This window comes from Phascolarctos cinereus, unplaced genomic scaffold (assembly GCF_003287225.1).
Source record: "Phascolarctos cinereus isolate Bilbo 61053 unplaced genomic scaffold, phaCin_HiC Scaffold_3;HRSCAF=262, whole genome shotgun sequence".
Classification (NCBI taxonomy): Eukaryota; Metazoa; Chordata; class Mammalia; order Diprotodontia; family Phascolarctidae; genus Phascolarctos; species Phascolarctos cinereus.
In genome coordinates, this window is record NW_027555736.1 from 112,839,191 (window position 1) to 112,858,553 (window position 19,363).

The following is a 19,363-nucleotide window of genomic DNA, read 5'->3' on the forward strand; positions in this document are numbered from 1 at the left end:
TACCTTCTGAGAGGGTCCATTCTGTCATGTTAGGCAACTCTAGTTTGTCAGGAAGCCTAAGTCTGCCTCTTTGCTAATTCTACCCATTACTCTTAGTTGTAGGCTAGGGCCAGATAACATGTTTAATCCCTCTTCTACATTATAGTCCTTCACATACTTAAAGACAGCTATCATGTCCTGGAAAGATCATGGATTCTGGAGCCAAAGGCCTTGGGTTCAAATCCCAATTCTTGACGCTACCACCCATACAACATTGGACAGCTCACCTGGAACCTCAGTTTCCACATAAGCAAAATGGAGGACTAGAATAAATGACCTCTAGGGTCCTTTCCAGCTCTAAGCCTATGACCCTATAGTCCTTCTAAGCCTTTTGTTCTCTACACTAAACATCTCTAGTACCTTCAAAAGCTACTCATCTAACATGAACTTAAGGCCTTAAACCATTTTGGTTATCCTGTTTTAACTGCTCTCCATTTTAAAAATGTCCTTCAAGAAACATAGTGCCCAGAACAGAACACATACACATACCCAAAGATGGTTTTGGGCACAACAGAGTACAGTGGGACTGGTTAAAGCAAGGGTGGGGAACCTGTGCCCTCAAGGCCACACATATGGCCCTTTGACTGAATCTAAACTTCACAGAACAAATCCCCTTAATAAAAGGATTTGTTCTGTAAAACTTGGACTCACTCAAAAGGCTGCACCCAAGGACCTAGAAGGCCAAATTTGGCCTTGAGGCTGCAGGTTCCCCACCAATGGGTTAGAGTTTGGCCAGGAAAGATCACATTTGAATCATCTTAATGTAGCCCTAAATTGCATTAGTTTTTTTGGCTGCTATATTTTCCTGAAAAAAAAAACAAACAAAAAACCCCCCAAAAAACATTAAGTGCCTACTATGTATCAGGCACTGTGCTAGGTGCTGTGGACACAAAGACAAAACAAAACAGAGCCCGTCCTCAAGGAGCTTATGTTCCATTGAGGGGGAACAATATATAAACACATAAGCAAATATAAATATATACAAAGTAATTTCTGAGGGGAGGGAACAAATCTAATACAAAGGCAATTTGTGAACAGAACTCATGGCTTTTGGAGGGCACGATAATATGAAGCAGCAGTAAGTGGTGGTCAAGGAAAGAATCTTTGTAGTAGGCAGCGTACAACTCAGAATCACATACCACACTGTTGACTCATACTGATTTTGTCGTCCACTAACACCTTCAGATCTTTTTTCCCTCCCACCTCCCCACTCTCTTGCTTAGTAATCATGCCTCCTCAACATTATATCTAGCACAGATTTTTTGAAGGCAAAGCTAAAATTTTATACTATTATATTTCACCTGGTCAGATTCAGCCCAATTTTCTTGCCTAGCAGTATCTTTTCGAATAGTGACTTTGTTATCCAGTCTGTTAGCTGTTTCATTTAATCTGTTTATTTGATAAGGATTGCCACCTATGCCTTCATCCAAATAACTGATTAAAATGGTACAGTAAAGGACCCAACTACAGATCTCTGGGTCACTCTACTGACAAAGTTTTGCACTTTTTACATGTTAACACTGAACCATTGATTACTTTTTGAGTCCATATAATAGTATTATCATCTATCCCCACTCCATCATTTCCACACGAATAGTAACAACTACTCTATTGAATGCTTTCTTAAAACCTATGTAAACCGTATTTATACTATTTCTTGTATTCTACAAGTTGAGAAAGCTTGTTGAAAAAGGAAATGCTTGTAAGGCATGATTTATTTTTTTTTGAAGCCATAGTTAAATGTGATTACTAATTTCTGTAATTCACTAAATATCTCTCCAATAAGTTTTGGAGCCTTGCCAAGAAATTTACTGGACTATGGTTTGTATTGTTTGATTCTTTTCCCTTTTTAGAAAAAAAGGGATACTTGCCCTTTTCTAGTCCTACAGTATTCCCTCCTGTTCTCCAGTTACTAAGAGTGCTTGGGGAATCATAGCTGCCAGCTCTTTCAGTATCTAAGAAATGTAGTTCATCTGTTAAAGAGAACTACTCTTGATCATTCTGTACCCACAGAACATTCTACTCTCAGTTACTTGCCCCTGAATCATTTGTTTCTAGGCAACATTGGATGAAGGTAGGTGGCAAATGTGGAACCTGGCAGTGGGAAAAGGTGGACCTTGGACTCTTAGGGATGGCACTGAAAGAACAGAGACAGTGGGCCAGTGCACAGTTATGGGAAGGGCCTGCTGGGATAACAGCATCCTCAGAGCAAAGCCATGGTTTCCTGTCTGCTAGTTAAGGCTCTGAAAAGTAGTTCCTTCTTTCAAGTTTATATGCTTTAATTTCAGCAGTGACAATGACTTTAATGGACTGTAACTGAAGGGCCTGAGATTTCTTTTTTATTATCTATCTTTGGCTTTTTTTCCTCTCTTCTATTTTAAGTCTTAATATTCACTGATGCTTTACATTTATCTTATGGAAACTTTACATAGACTAATTACAATATTCAGGCATAGCTGAATCTCTAAGAACTCCAATGACATTCATTTGGTCAATTTAAGTGAAATTTTATAGCCCTTTTGCAAAATTTTGCTTGTATTTTGGGATCATCTCTGCTGAATATTTACTTCAACCTTTCAGGGATCCATACTTTCACCAATATAACATTTCCTTTCACCAACAGAAGTAACCCCCTTTGATTTAGTAGATGGTCTTCACGAATTATTGTGGCCCAAAAACCAAAAACCAATCACCTGATGGCTGGTCTTTGGTTAATGAGTCTCTGCAAATTCAGATATGCCAGTCCTCAAAAAGCAGTCCCTTCCCCTGGAAGCCACATTTGAAGCCACTGAGTACAATGAGATCTGCTTTATCTTGTGTTCTCCTGCCACAGCCTGGGAGAACACCAGGTTACTTCTATGCCAGCATGAGATATTCCAGAAGACTGTAGAGGAGGTGCAACAAAATCCCTGTTTTTGAGCTTTGGTAACTTTTAGGTGCTCTCTTGTGATGGTCTGTGCTTCATGATGAACATGACCAAGGATTTTAATTGAGGATATACAAGAGGAGCATATTGAGCCAGAGAAGTGGGCAGCTGAATTGGATAGCTCAAAGCATACATTATCAAGTGCTTCCTTTAATTATGATGTGGTTAGTCGGCAAAATAGATACTTACCAACTCCTGGGCTAAAAAATTGAATTCTATCATTGCAAGCATTTAACTAGTGACAAAAGGTTGTTTAAAAATTCACAAGTATCCATATGCATTATTTTATTCTTTGTAATATGACTTTTGAGGGAATCAAGTCTCTTGTCCCATCCTTGCTCTAAATTTCTACATGATCTCATATTTTAATGCTCATAAACAGATGGAAACACACAGAACTGTAAAGAAATAACTTTAAAGGAAGATAAATAGACAAATACATACAAAAGAAGGTGAGAAAAAGCTGAGTATTTATTGCATTTTTTTTGAAAAATGAAATGTAACAATTTCCCAGAAGACATTTGATAACCTTGATTGGTATAACCTAAACAACCTTAGGTCCACTGTTATTTTTAATGTTTTGGCAAGAACCAAGCTTGTGAAAAACCATTTTCCCCTAAAATTTAAGTGTTTTCCCTTTGGAGGTACTCATTACTTGGGAGCAGAAACAATAAACTGAATGGCACATACTGATTAAGACCTTAGGTAAATAGTGGGGAGAGAGCAACTAGGAGACTGTGTTTGTTTGGTATAGGAAGTTGTTAGGTGGGACCCTGGTATTTCCATAAACTGGGGGGAAATTTTAAAAAAGCAATGAAACGGTGACTCCAGAGACACAACAGATATAGTTCAACCTTTGTATCTGAGTGTTTAAAAAAATACACTTCATATGTGAACTAAGGCAAGAAAGGTACCTTTCCTAGATTATCTGAATATAGTTGGGCCACAGGAGAGGGAAAAAGTGAACCTTTAGAGTCAAATTAGTCCTTAGCAGACAAAGCTTTCAAGAAATTCAGGAAGTAGAGAAAATCAAGAAAATTGTATCAAATCTGAACAGTGTTCCAGGATAAGTAGGTATAAATTTGGAAATGCAGGGAAAGAAGATCTAAAAGCACAGACTTTGGGCTTTAATGGAACAGGAGTGCTTGAAGACACAGGAAGCTCAGAAAGGAGCACAGGTGCTGGATCGGTGGAACTAATGACTATTGAAAAGTACAGGAAAGTGGTCTTGGTCCACAGGTGACCCAAAGGGTGTAGGCCCTTGGGAAATGCAATTCAGCAAACAGTTTTTATATGAAAATGAAATAGTCCTAGACCTCAAAGACCTTACATTCTACAAGAGGAAAAAAAGGAGCTGGATCTCTAGATGAGGAGGACTGAAAGGTATAGGGGCTCAGGAAAGGGGACTGAGTCCTGGAAGAGGAGGGCTGAAGGGTGAGGAAGGTCAGAAAAGAGAGAGGTCCCTTGAAGACATGTATGTGTGTGTGTGTGTGTGTGTGTGTGTGTGTGTGTGTAGGGGGTAGGATTTGGGATTCCTAGAACAGGAGAGCCACAGGGTATGATGGCTCAGGAAGGCAGAGCTTTGGAACAGGAGAGCTCAACTGCATGAGAGTCAGGAAAGTGGGCACTGGCTCCCAGGAACAGGAAAACTGAAGGCCACTCTGATAACTCAGAAAGGGGAAAGAGAAATGAGTTTTTAGAACTTGAGAACTGAAGAGTATGGGGCTCAGAAGGAAGGGGCATATTGGAAAACTGAGTTTCTGGAATATAAGTTAAAAAGAATGGGGCCTAGGAAGGGGAGTCTGGATGCTTGGTACAGGTTGCTGATGAAGGGGAAGGAAAGTAGGCTGGGTCCTTGGAACCTGACACCCACAAACTTCAGCAAAAGGGTCTGGGTCCCTGGAACAGGAGAGGTGAAAGTAAATGGGGTTAAGAAAAGGAGCTAAGTCTCTGGAAAAGAAAAACCAAAGAGTATGGAACTCAGAACAGGGGCTGGGCTGGAGCTCTTGGACTAGGAGAGCTGAAGGCAGTGGGGCTCAGAAAGAGGTCCGGGTCTCTGGAACAGGAGAGCTGAAGGGGGGAACCGGGCCAGGAAAAGGGCTTAATCCCGGGAATAGGGTAAGTTTAAGGGTGTAGCTGCTCAGGAAGGGAGTTAGAATAGGTTAAGATGAAAGATGTGGCTCAGAAAGGGAGCTGGCTTCCTAGAGCAGGAGAGTTGAAGGAAGTGATTTGGAAAGGCTAAGTTTCTAAAACGGTGGGGAAGGGTGAGATGTGGGCTCAGGAAGGAGGCTTGGTTCCTGGACTAGAAAAGGTGAAGGGTTTGGGGTACAGGAAATGGTTAGCTCTCTGGAAAAAGAGAATTGAAGAGGGCGAGGCTCAGGAAGGGGGCTGGCTCTCTGGAACAGTGGGGGGTCAGAAAAGGGGGCTTGGTCCTTTGAACAGGAGAAGCTTAAGGGTGTGAGCTTAGAAAGTGTTCTCTGGCTTCCATAAGGGTGTGAGGCTCAGGAAGGGGGCTGGCTCTCTGGAACAGGGAAGCAGAAAAGCTCTAGGGTTAAGGGGACTTAGCCCTCTTGAGAGGGAGAGGGAAAACTTAAGAGTGTGGGGCCCATGAAGTGGACTAAGTCTCTGAAAGAAGAAACCTACAGGAAGTGGAAAGGGGCCTAAGTCTCTGGAATAAGGGGCCTGAAGAGTATGGGGTCAGGAAAAGGTCTAACGCAGTGGAACAGGACATTTGAAGGTTGGGCGGGGGAGGAGGGAGGAAAGGGGTTTGAGACCCTGGAAGAGGGAGAGCTGAATAAGGAGTCAGGAAGGTGTGGTGAGACCCTGGAAAAGGACAGCTGAAAACTGCAGGGGCAGGAAGGGGAGTCGACACCCTGGGATGGGGGGAGGTGAAGGCAGCGGAGTCAGGAAGCGGGTGAGGGGGCTGAGACCCCGGAACAGAAGGAGATAAAGGCAGTAGGGCGAGGAAGGGGCTAGCCCCACGCCAGGGCGGGAGCCCCACGCCGGAGCCCCACTCCCAGAGCACGCGTAGAGCAGCATCCCGGCAGCTCGGAAGCGCGCGGCGGAGCCGAGGGGAAGCCGATTCCGGAGGAGGGATGGAGATGGCTTCGTTGGACGATACTGGGTGGCGGGAGAGAGGGGCCCGCACTCACCGCAGTTCGAAATGTCCCTTACCCGCATGTGCAAATCTGGCACAGACAGAGGAGCGTCATTGTCCTGCCGAAGCCTTCCCTCCGGCCGTTTCTAACACTCTCGAACCGAGGCCGTAGTAACCACAGCAACCCCGTGCTGCCTAGTGACGGCCGCGGCGTCCTATGAACGGGGCGGGCTTCCGGCGTCGTCACAGGGGGCGGGCCAGTCGAAGGTCGCGGTCCTCGCCACGCCCCTTCGCCCCTCCTCCCCCTTCCCCAGCTCCCCCATCCTTGAGTTCCGGGTGTGCAACAGCCTCCTCCTCCGCGTCTCCTCCGGCACGCGTGGTGGCGCCTGAGCTGCTGGGCCCGACATCGGCTCCTTGGGTTTTTTTGTCATCTGTAACTGAGTGAGTGGGTGAGTTGGGGGGCGTCGAGACGCAGGTGGGCAGGGGGCTGGAACGATTCCTGGGTGACTGCCTCCAGCGTTCCCCTGCTAGAGCGCTTGGACATCGGCTTACCCCGGCCGGCGTCACTCGCTGGGGTCAGAGGTCGCGCACGCCCAGGTTGTCAGAACTGGAAGGGGGAACCCTGGGAAGTTGTGAGGCGCCGGCGCCCCGCGCTGCTCGGGGCGGGATTCAGCCTCCCCCCGGGCACTTCCTCGCGGGCCTCGTCCCTCACCTCTCCGGGGTCACCCTCCGGTTCTCCCCACGTCCCCCAGATCAAAATGCGATCCTAGAGGGGCCGGATGCGAAGCGGGGCTCGGCAGCTTGGGCTCCCGCAGCCCCAACTCTGGGGAAAGGCCGGCGGGAAACTTCGGCGAGGCGTGGACGTGGAGCGCTCCCTCGGGATGGAGGGATGGACGGCAGGGAGCAGTTGTGGGGTCCCGAGGCCTGGCTCTGCCCAGATGACTTGGGACGGATCATTTCCCCCCGCTGAGTCCCGGTGTCCTCAGACGTAACATAAATGAGACCAGGAGTCTAAACTTATTTTGGTGGTTTGGGGTATAGGGGGTTCATGAACTCATTGGGCAGTCTGGCGAAATCGATGAGCCCCCTCTCAAAACAGTGTTATTAAATGAACAAAATAAAATACGTAGGATTACAAAGGAAACGAAATGTATAGAAAAATAGTTATGAAGTCGTAATTTAACATACGAGTATGTTTATAGACACGTGTATAGTTATGTAGCACATCCGAATGTATTTATAGATGTACATATGTATACACATATGTATGTGTACATACATGTATGTGTATATTAGGATTAATGACATAAAGCTGGAAATGTAAACTTATATCGTTGAATGTTTTGAATGCCAGGCAAAAAAAATTGTTTTAAACTTTAATGGGTAGGCAATAGTGAGTCATTGAAGCTCATTTTGAAGAGAGGAGTGTGATATGGCCATTAGATCATCATTTATAAAATGTTTTATGTGCCATACATTGCTAAGTGCAGGGGATGCAGAGAAAATTGTATATACGCATGTATATGTATCTCTCTGTATGTGTGTATATGTGTACATTTATGTGTATAGAGAGTTCACCAGATCCCAGGTAACTCCACTCAGAAGGATCTCTGAGGTCAGTCAACAAGCATTTATTAAGAGCTTACTGTATGCAGGGATGCTGTGCTAAGCACTGGGGATACAAAGAAAGAGAGGAATATGGTTCTTGCCTTTATATCTATCATACTGTGATTCTAGGCACTGAGGATCCAGAGATGGGGAGAAAAAAAAGACCCTGCCCTCAAGTTTACATTTTGCTTGTCACTTTGCCATAGTTCCTCCCTAAATTACATTAGAAGGTGGCCCAGAGTAGTTGAACATATAGTATCAAGAAGTTAACTTTAGGAATCAACAGAATACTTCCCTTTTTGGTTTTTGTTGGCATTGTACAGATTGTTCCAAAAGTTTTAGTATACTTATAAGCCTTATTAGTAGTGCAGTTTTAAGCTAATAAAGTTTAAAGACTTTTGGGGTATCCTGCATATCTAAATAGACCTGGTTCTGCCATTAACTCACTGAATGGGCAAGTTACTTCACTTTTGGCTCGCAATTATTCATCTGTAAGATGAGGATGTTGGGCTATATTACTTCTACCATCTCTTTCCATTTGGTAGTTGGGGCTTAAATTGAGAGTTATAATGGACTTTCTAGTTCTTTGGGTCCAACTTTTCATTTTACTATTAAGCAAACTCTGAGTCCCAGAGAGTTATTAAGTAACTTGAAAGATGGACCAGTTAAGATTGTAAACTTTGTTTTTTAAGTTAAAAGCTACAGCTGTGGAAATAAATTTTGAGTTATTGAAAATACCTAAAGTAATTTTTGTTTTGCCTATATGGGCATTTTAAAAACTTGTTTCTCTTGTTTTTAATGATTCATATTAAAGATTTATGTAAATATCTCCAGGTCATGATGAATCAGTTTCTAAATCTACTACTCTGTACATTTAAAAGGAGGCAAGCTAGGTGTCACAGGAGAGTGAGTCATGGACCTGGAGTCAGGAAGATGGGTTCAAATCCAGTCTCAGATACCAGCTGTGTGACTGGGCAAGTCATGTAACCTTTCTTGGCTTCCGCTTCCTCAGCTGTAAAATGGGAATAGCATCTGCCTCCCAGAGTGGTTATGAGGATAAAATGAAATCATATTTGTAAGGTTTTTGCAAACCTTAAAGTGCTGTGCAAATAGTGTGTTCAGTCACTTTTTAAGTTGTGTCCCATTCTTCAAGATACATTTGGGATTTTCTTGGCAAAGATACTGGAGTGGTTTGCCATTTCCTTCTCCAGCTCATTTTACAGATGAGGAAACTGAGGTAGACAGGATTAAGTGACTTGCCCAGGGTGACACAGCTAGTGTCTGAGACCAGATTTGAATTCAGGGAGACGATTCTTCTGCCTCCAGGCCTGGCACTCTATTCACTGTACCACCTACCTGCCCCATATATAAATATAAATGTTATCAATTATTATGTGCATTAAGCAGTGTGCAAAAGACTGAAATTCTGCATGTATGTGACTTTGCTTACTTTCATAGTAGTTATAAATATATTAAAAAAATAAATAACAAGAAAATTTGCTCTATGATTGATCTGCAAGATATTAAGATATAATTGACTAAAATGTCATCCTAGAACTTGCAACAGCCTGTTTGTTTATTCACTCTATGGTAACTTTTGAAGAAATTAATTGATTAAAAAGTTTTTTAAAATTCTTTACTGAAAAAGACTATATAGATATACTGAAAGATGAATTTTAAAATCAATAGCCCCATCCTGAAACCAAATCCCAGGCATGGTGTTCAAATACATATACTAAAGCGTTTCTTAAAAGAATTTTAGTAAAATTTTATACATGTGTACAAAGTACAGAGATAAATGACTTTCAAGGAAGATTAGTCAATCTACTTATAGGCTGCATAAATGAAACAGTGTTTTTGTCCTGTTGAGTATTATTATTTAAACAAGAAATGATGACAACCATTGACCTATAGCAAAAATGAAGGGCCACAAAGTAAAAGCGTTTTTTTCTGTCAAGAAATAATAAAATATGATAGCCATCTGTTTTTTAAATTGAGGATAAAAGCTTATTTAAAACAACAAAGGATTTTTTTTAAAGTTCCTTATTATACTTAGTTTAAAGAGGAAAGACTTTATTTAAGGTCTGCTTTTTTTTAATAAGCTGTGTAAAATTAAAGTGAGGGCTAAGTTTTGCTCAGAACCTGGAGTTTATGTATTGCTAGGGCCTAGAAGTGGGGCTTAAATTTTGTAGGCTCTCTAGCGTATTCTTTGAGGTGAGAGCCAGTATAGGAGGTGGGGAACAGGAAATTCATATTTGTATGAAAAGAAACCAAATCATTAAATACTCTATCAAAAAGCCCTCTCCCTAAGGCTGAATTTTTAGTTTTATAGAAGTATAAACTGCTCATGTTCAATTTTTATTATCTTTGTAGCTTCTGTTTCACTACTATCTTAAAGCTAATACTGCACGGGTTTAAATTCTTCCAGGTGTGACTCAACTCTGTGGAGATGAGCTTTTTTGGGATATTTTTTTTTTATCAGAGTGTCTAATGTGGACATTGTAGATAACAGTTTTCAGTTGATTTATGCAGTCTAATCAAGGCTTTCCACCCCTGGTCCTTACTATCTTTCACTACTCCCCAGCGTGGAAATATCAATCCATCTAGTTGGTCCTTAGTTCCATTATCCCTTAAGTATAAAATAGTTCAATATGGGTACCTTCTATAGTATGCCTTCCCCAGACCCTATTAACTTTAGTACCTTCTCTTGGCTAATTATTTTCTATGTATTCTGTATATAGCTTGCTTTGTATATATTTGTTTACATGTTCTCTCCCCGATTAGACTGTAACTTGATGGCAGGGACTCTCTTTTGCCTCTTTTTGTATCCCCAGCACTTAGCACAGGGCCTGGTACATAGTAAGCTCTTAATAAATGTTTATTGATTGATTGACTATAACCTTGCTGAATGCTGTTTTTCTCATCTAAAATATGGTTCTCCATGCTCTCAATAGCATCCTAATTGTTCCTCTACCATTGAGAATATAGCAGAGGCCTTACCTTTTCCAGGACATTTACCTCTTATCTCACAATCTGCTTACCCCAATTCTCTTAGAATACTTATTGTCCCTGTCCAGGGTCTCCAAAGTGTCTCCTCTCCCACATGCTAGACTTTGGCATGACCTCAGGGTATATAACCAAGTGAAGGGTGGGGTAGGAAGATAAATTCCCAGTCTTCCCACATATCCAGTTGTTAGGCTTGTCTCCATCACCCCTTTACTTCTTATCCTTCAGAATCCCCTCTTTTACCCGCTAACTCTGCTAAGAGCCTCTTGTGCCTGTGTGAGCCCCAGCCTTTCCCTGGACTGAGATGATAGGCTTCTCAAAGTGAATAAACACAAGTTGATGGCAACATTCTCCCTTGCCATCCATGTATACCTTGTCATCCTCCAGATTATCTATGGCTGCTGCTGGTGCTTCTTGGTGGGCTTTACACTCCTGAATAGAGCCCCCAGATCCTTCTACTTCTCCTCCCTCATGGTTTTGGTGGGACAGAGTGAGTCTCAAAGAATGAGCTGGTACAAATTAGTAAGTTTTTATCTACATTTCAGATCTCATTATGGTATTCCCTTCTACCCCCAACCCATCCATCTGTGGACTTCCCAGTTTCTATTAAGGGCACCACAGCCTTCTAATCACCCAAATTTGGAAGCTCAGTTTTATCCTCCTCACTCTCCCTGACCCCATATATCTAGTCAGTAGCTGAGTCTTGTTTATCCTATCTATCCCTTTCTCTCCACTCGGTTGCCAACCATTGTTAAGGCTCTCATTATCTCTTGCCTGGACAATTACAACTGCCTCCCTACCTTAAGTCTTTTCCCACATCACACAGCTACTGCATTGATACTCTTAAAACACAGGGCTGTGCATGTCATTCCCCTACTCAGACCAACAAGATAATTCATCCATCTCTAAGAAGGCAGCATTTAACTCCATCAAAAGTAAAGTGCAAGTGAAACTTAGAGAGATGCAGGTTCTTGGTTTGGTATGAAGGCAAATGAAATTCAATTTTACTCTGATAGTAGCAATCTAAAACACTTTTGTGTTGCCCTAAAAAGACTGTTTAAGGGCTGAAGACCTACGATACATTGCAACTGCTCTTTGCTGACAGAGCCACGTTGATTAGTGATAAGGACATGATGTTGGAGAGATGGGCTGAAAACTTTCGTAATATTCTCAACAGACCATCTTCAACTAATGCTGAAGCCATTGACCATATCCCTCTCTAGCTGAACTTACAATGGAAGGATAGGTTTTGAATGCCATTAGGCTCCTCTCGTGTGGCAAAGTGCATTGTGCTGATTCTGTTCCAGCTGGGATTTACAAAGGTGGGGGAGGGTGGTCCATTGGTCATACAAAAGCTACCTGAAATCTTCCTGGTTATATGGCAAGAGGTGGTTATCCCCCAGGACTTCAGGTATGCCTCCATTATCCATCTCTGTAAAGGAAAAGGAAATAGGTTGTCCTGTGACAATCACAGGGAAGTCTCTGTCTTACTGCTGGCAAGATTCTTGCCAGAGTTCTTAAAAAGCTAATCCTTCACTTTGGAGATGGTGATCTATCTGAGAGCCAGTATGGCTTCATTAAGGGTCAAGGAATGGTCAACATGATATTTGCTGCCCAACAACTCCAGGAGAAATGCCAGGAGGAGAATGGAAGTCTATACAATATTTGTTGATCCGACCAAGGCCTTTGATACTGGCAGTAGTGAGGGCTTATGGAAGATCATGGTAAAATTTGGTTGCCTGGAGAAGTTCATCAGTAGTGTATCCCTGTTCCATGACAGCATGCTTGCATGGGTGCCAGATAATAGACTATGCTTTCATGCTTTCCCAGTCATCAGTGGAGTGAAGCAGAGCTGTGTGCTTACTCCCATGCTTTTTAGCATGATGTTTTCAGTGTCAGATGCCTTCAGTGAGGATGAAAATGGCATCAAGGTCACTGACTGCACTGATGGTAAATTATTTAACTTGAAAAGTCTACAAGACAAGACTAAAGTGGAGGGAGAGTTGGTAGGCAACTTTTTGTTCACAGATGATTATGCACTCAATACAGCCTCTGAGGCCGAGATGCAACAGAGCATGGATTGATTCTCTGCCGCTTGTGTTTATTTTGGCCTGACAATTAATACCAAGAAAACAGGTTCTCCACCAAGCCAGTACCACACCATCCTTATGTGGAACCATCGGTTATAGCAAATGGAGAAATTTTGAATGCTGTGGATAAGTTCACTTACTTTGGCAGTATACTTTCCAGGGATGGCCACGCAGACAATGAGGTTGATGCATGCATTACTAGAGCTAGTTCAGTGTTTGGGAGGCTCCTAAAGAACGTGTGGGAGAAAAGAGGTTTAAGACTGCTTACCAAACTGAAGATCTACAGAGCCATTGTGCTGACCTCACTGTTGTGTGCCTGCGAAACCTGGATAGTATACCAGTGCCATGTTTTAATTGTCTGTTTGAATTGTCTTAGGAAGATTCTAAAGTTCACCTGGCAAGGTACTGGACATTGAAGTCCTTTTTCAAGCTAAACTGCCAGGCATTCAAACTCTGTCGCAGAGAGTACAGCAGTGATGGGCTGGCCACATTGTTCAAATGCCAAACCTGTGTTTGCCTAAAAGATTATTTTACTGAGAAGTCACATAAGGTAAGCACTCACAAGAAGCTCACGAGGACATTTTCAAGATCTCTCTGAAGAACTTTGGAATTGGTTGTGAGACATGAGAAATCCTGGCACAGGACGGCCCAGCGTGGGATGCCCACATCAAAGGAGCTGTACTCTGTTAGCCAAGTAGAATTGCAGTAGCTCAAAAGAACCATGAGATACGCAAATTTAGAGACGTTGTCACTCCAAATATTCATATGGACTATTTGTGCCCAATCTGTGGTAGAGCCTTCTGAGCTCATACTGGTCTGATCAGCCACAGTCACAACACATTGGTCCTTGACCCTGTCATATGATGTCATTTTGATCCTCTTCGAGCAGAAAGGACAGTAGCCTGACTGAAAACTCTAGTAGCTCCCTGTTAATTCTGGGATCAAATAGTTCATTTTTATTTCATCCTTTTTTAGTTTAATTTTTATGTAAATTTTATAATATACAAATATACATAATTGTTAGTATATGAGTAAGTAAATATACATATATTGGGAGTACATGCTTAAAAATTTTTTACTGACTTTTTTTTTAATTGATGGAGTGTGTGTGTGTGATAGTTAAAAGTTTGGAGACCATTGTTCCATACTTTGCTATTTAATTGCATAGTACCTTGCATTTGTTACTTAATAGTTTTCTGCAGGGGAGGGCACTATATTTTGTAGAGCTCTTATATCCCTCAGCAGAGAAATACTTTCAGAATAAATGAATTCAACCTAAGAACACAGATCCAATATTGTTCAGAACTTTGATTGAATTTGAAGTCAGTAATGAGCAGTCAGTTCAGTTTTTAGTGGATAAAAACATTTGAGGCAATTTTAAATGTTGGTTCTAATGATTGGATACAACTTATCAGATTTATAATTTGCCGAGATGTGTTTGTCTTGGTGTGAACATACATTCACAACCAAGGAATGGAGGAATACTATGGTGATTCTTTACCCGTAAACCAGAAGTTGCCCGTCTCGGGGATTCTTTGTATGTGTGTAGCTTTTGGAATCCTGGCAGCCGAACTGTGTTCCCTAAATGACTACGTTGTGCTGTCACATTAGGTACTTACGCTGAGCTTTGATATTGATTACTTGAAAGTGTATTTGACAATCTTGTCAACTACCAACATTTTATATATTCCCTAGCCTTTATCTTTATCTCCGTTTGTAACAGAATGTAGTTTAATTTTTAACCACACAGGGAAAAAAAAGACCATGGTGCTCAACAGTTTGGATAAGATGATTCAACTCCAGAGAAATACCAGTAACATCAGAAACATCTGCATACTGGCTCATGTGGACCACGGTAAGCAGCATGTCTGAATTATGTTATCTTGAGTAATAAAAAGTGGAAGAGGTATGCTGTGGACAACTTACAGGTCTTGATTTATACTAGTAGACTGGTTCATTTTCCAGGATGTAAGAGAAACCTGTGGCAAGGCAGTTTCATCAGGTCTGAGCTCTCTGACCTGTTATGGCACTGGTGTAGTGTATCATGAGATCTTGGCCTGGAGCAGCTGGGTGGCCCGCTGGTTAGAGTGCTGGGCCTGGAGTCACAAAGACTCATCTTTTTGAGTTCAAATCTGGCCTCAGATGCTTACACTAGCCATTTGGCCCTGGGCAAGTCACTTAACCTTGTCTGCCTCAGTTTCCTTGTCTGTAAAATGAGCTGGAAAGGATACTACAAAACACTGCAGTATCTTTGCCCAAAAAAACCCCAAATAGGGTCAGAAAGAGTCAGACACGACTGAAATGACTGAACAACAACAACAAGCAAAAGGATTATTGCCTTACGACTGAATGAGATCTCTGGGGCCCTCTCTAGTCTATGCCTCTAATTTTTGTAAATGAAGAAACATAGCTACTGACATATAAAGGGAGATGAGGTGGTTTCTCCCAGGTCATAGAGAGAGAGAGCACTGGAAGAGGTATTTGGATATAGGTCCTCTCACTCCAGAGTGGATGTTCTTTCCACTTAACCACTCTTACCTTTTTTCCATCATTGGACCACAGCCTGAGGATTCATGGAAAGTCATTGACAAGTTCTTTTTTCTTTTATACGAAGAAAGTTTTCAGAGTGTTTCATAATGTAGCATGACTGGTTATTTTTAGTATTATGCTGTTTTCTTTTTTCTGTCTTCTGTGGGGACATCTTGTAGGCTAAACTACTAATAATGCATTTTTCTAGGTGTGTCAGAAATTAGTTCTTCCTTGGATACTGTGTAAGAAAGGGTCAGCTGATAAAAATTTTGCTTTAGTAATTCCCAGAAACCCTCACCTAAGTCTAGTTGACTTGGCAATCTTTGTAGTTGGAGGGAGTATCTGCGCTGATAAAATTACAGCTCCTTCTCTTCAAGAATATCCGTGTTATCATTTCTGGCCTGTTCCTTTGGAGATTGGTAAGGGTTTGGTGTTTGTAGCTGCAGTGGTTCTGCTGAGTGAGAAGAAAGTAATGATCCTAACTAACAGTTTGGGTCAAGGAAAGTTTGGAGGTGGAAAAAGAAATCCTGATGGTTCACACGTTTCTATAGCACTTTACAAGTGATGAAGCTTTTTCCTCATAATTAGGAGGTGGGAAGTTGAAATTTTTTTATCCTCATTTGGAAAATGAGGAAAACTAAAGGTCTTAGAATTCAAATGACTTGCCCGAGTGTACATAGCTAATTATTGACGGAGCTAGGATCCAAACCCAGGTCTTCTGATTCCAAGTCCAGTGTCCTTTCTACTATTCCATCTCAGAGAATAATGTCAACCTAGTATGAATTAACTTTTCTGCATTCTCCTCAGAATACTGATGAATTTTATACAGGGCTCCTTCTGTCTTAAGGTGGTCTTCTAAAGGATCGTAACTTGATTTAACTTTCAGGTGGTCGGGGTGGTAGTTGTTGTAGTAGCGGAACGCTAAGGTTTGCCAAGCGATTTACAAATATTGTCTCCTCTGATTCTTACAACAGCCCTGTGAGATGGGTGCTTTTATTATGCCCACTTTACAAATAAGGGAAAACTGAGAGAGAGATTAAGTGATTTGTGTCTGGAGTCATACAAGCTAGCAGGTGTCCAAGGCAGTATTCAAACTTAGGTCTTTTTGTCCAAGGTCAGCACTCTCTCCACTACTATCTAGGCTCTAGTTTATTTATTTTAGGTGCTAGATTTTGGTCTAGCTTCACTTAACCAGTAACAGCTATGGAATCTTTCCTAAGCCACATCAAATGGTCAAGTACTTAGCCCTTAGGTAGACTCTCTTCTCTTACAGTTTTACTCCTTTTTTTTTTTTTAAAGAGTAAATGCCCTTTAATTATTTTATTTATAGGGAAAACCACGCTGGCAGACTGCCTCATATCTAGCAATGGAATCATCTCCAGTCGCCTGGCTGGGAAGGTAAGATGTTATTTTATCATGGATGTGTATTCATCAGGCTATTACAGTATTCAGCAAGTATTTATTGAGTATTTCCCATAGGCTTAGCAATCTGAAGGTGTGAAAGGTGTCTGAAACATGGTTCTTGCCCTAAAGAAGTTATGATCTGGTTAGGAAGATAGGCTGGTACACTCAGAAAACAATAATATGAGGAGGAATTTGATTTAAGTACAAACATGAATGGTAGAGCGAGTTGTTGCCTTAGGGGTTGAGGATGGTTTGATGATTAAAAAATTACATTGGATCATAAAGAATAGGTCTTGTATTGTTGGGACATTGGAGAAAAGGTTGATGGACAATATGAACAAAAGCAGTGAATGTGATGTAGTTAGAGAACAGTAAGACCATCTTGCTGAGAATGGAGTTTTTTAGGAGGAGGTTAGTTCAGTTAGTATTGTGGGACCCATATTGAAGATGGCCTTGAAAGCTGTTTTGAAGAGTTTCAACTTCATCCTGTGTGTAATGGAAGACAATTGAAACCTTTTGAACATGGCAGCAACAGGATGAAATTAATGTTTTAGAAAGGTTGATCTGTTGGTAGTGATCTCTAGGATGGATTGCATAAGAAGAGAGAGAGGCCTGTTAGGCTTTGTTTTCAGTAATCATGTCGTGAAATTCTGAGGATATGGTGGTTAGGTGGCAGTGGTGATGGAAAGGAAGGTATAAATACAAGAGTTATTTTTAAAGCAGGAATCACTTTGCTTCCAGCCCTTAAGGACCTTGCCATTAGGGAGACATGATTTGGTAACTGATTGAATGTTGAAGTCCAAAGGAAAAGGGAAGAAATAAGAGGATGAAAAGGTTTGGGGTCTGGGAAACTCAGAAGAGTGGGGCAGTAAGAGAAATAGAAAGTTTGGGAGAAGTGAGTTTGAGAAAGTATATGATGAATTAGGTTTTATAAGAGTTGAGTTGGGGTGATACATATCCAATGGACAATCTCAAGTTAAAATTAGGGAAGTTTAGGGAAATACTGTCTCTGGCTTCACATGTTGACCAATATCTCTTTTGGACTCTTTCTTCTCCTAGGATCAGTGGCAAAGAATAGTGCCTAGTGTGGTTGAAGTTGGTGAGGTCAGGTGAAACGTCAGGACTATAGATACAGAAAATATCCATAAGAGAGGATTCTTCTCTCTTATGAGTACCAACTCTTCTTCCAGTGGTGATTTTACTCTGAGCTTCTTGGGCCGCAGGGCTGTTTGTAAAGAATTACGAATGCTATTGAATTCCACTATTTTCAGAGGACTCTAGAGTCTGTCCTCAGAGAATGAAAAGAATCTCCCGTGTAGTTTTGAAAATATCATCATGATAGAGCTGGTAGTTCAAAGCATAAAAATGGGTCAGCTCTCTGAGAAAGAACATATAAAAAAAGAAGGGGAGAGGATCAAGGATTTGGGTATTAGAGATTGCCTCTATTTACAGGCCAGAAGAAGCTATGGGATTAAGTGGTGATAGTAGAACCACATTAGGCACTATTCTTAGCCATTGTTTCTAGCAGAAGAAAGAGGCCTCACCACTAAACGTGTATGAAGCCAGATACAGTATTTCCCTAATAAACTCATTTAAAACAGTTTGCTTTAAAACAGTTATACTGGAACCAATACTAATAATGATATTGAATAATAGAAGAAATGCTTCTGTTTCCAGTTTCTAAATGTTCATATGTATAAAATATCTCACATCAGGTATTAGAGTAAAGTAGAAGATTAAAATTAATTTTGGGAAAATGTGTAGTAAGTGCAGATTTTTTTCACAGTAGTAATAGTAAAGTTTTACATACTTCAATTTGTTTTATTTGTTAATTCTATTAATTTTTAAAGTTCCTAAATTCATTTTAAATTACATAGTAAAAAAACACTTTACTGTAAAAACTCACCATTCACCATATTACACTTTAAATCAATGAGGTGAATACATACATACATGCACATATGTGTGTATAGTGTCTGTGTATGTAAGCTGTTGGGTTTTTTTGTTTTTTAGTTAAGATATATGGATAGCCGAGAAGATGAACAGATTCGAGGAATCACCATGAAATCGAGTGCCATTTCCCTACACTATGAAAAAGGTAAATCTAAGAGCACATAATTTAGTCTCTTGCTTTTTTTGGGGGGGGGTTTCCCTTTTGAATTAATTTGCTCATTATAGCAATTCCTTTTTTGAAAAATTAAAACACTTTAAATTGATGATTGCCTCTTGAAGTGATCTACTTCTCAATTAATGCTTATTTCTCAATGGACTTGTAGGGCTATTGTCATTCTATGAAATTTGTAAAAATAACTAGTATAGTATTGAAGACATAAAACTAGAATTTTTGGCAGGTGAAAATGTGAAAGAGGAAGATATTGAAGCTGTCCTCAGACAACATAGAGGAAGAGTGATAAAGCACTTTCTGATGGTGATTTTCCTGTACATTAGCACTGTATAGCACCTGTCAATCAGATGCCTACTTCTGCTGAAAGGGTCCTTCCTTTATTTCTACTGCATGGAATATCTGTATGGTCACAGATAAAAACTAGCACATGTGTTGGTCATAGAAGGAAGTAAACCTCTTATGGTTACCCTATAATAGTAAGAGATAACAGTTGATCATGAGACCTGGATTCAAGTCCTACCTATAACACATGCTGGATC

The 19,363-nt window shown here is 41.1% G+C and overlaps 2 protein-coding genes across 3 annotated transcripts in view; one reads left to right on the forward strand and one right to left on the reverse strand.

The window, feature by feature from the left end:
* The window catches only part of SAXO2 (stabilizer of axonemal microtubules 2), a 32,330-nt gene extending 25,974 nt beyond the window's left edge, over positions 1–6,356 (reverse strand). The window contains exon 1 of the mRNA XM_020966136.2: positions 6,140–6,356. Within this exon, the coding sequence (XP_020821795.1) occupies positions 6,140–6,177 (38 nt within the window). The 5' untranslated portion in view covers positions 6,178–6,356. The remainder of the gene's footprint in view (positions 1–6,139) is intronic.
* Positions 6,357–6,364: 8 nt separating this feature from the next.
* Positions 6,365–19,363, forward strand: part of EFL1 (elongation factor like GTPase 1) — a 208,543-nt gene continuing 195,544 nt past the window's right edge. Inside the window, exons 1-4 of one of the 2 annotated variants that reach the window (XM_020966025.2) lie at positions 6,365–6,511; positions 14,517–14,621; positions 16,626–16,693; positions 18,713–18,797. In XM_020966025.2, the coding sequence (XP_020821684.1) occupies positions 14,531–14,621; positions 16,626–16,693; positions 18,713–18,797 (244 nt within the window). In that variant the 5' untranslated portion in view covers positions 6,365–6,511; positions 14,517–14,530. The remainder of the gene's footprint in view (positions 6,512–14,516; positions 14,622–16,625; positions 16,694–18,712; positions 18,798–19,363) is intronic. The other variant, XM_020966032.2, reaches the window with a different exon arrangement.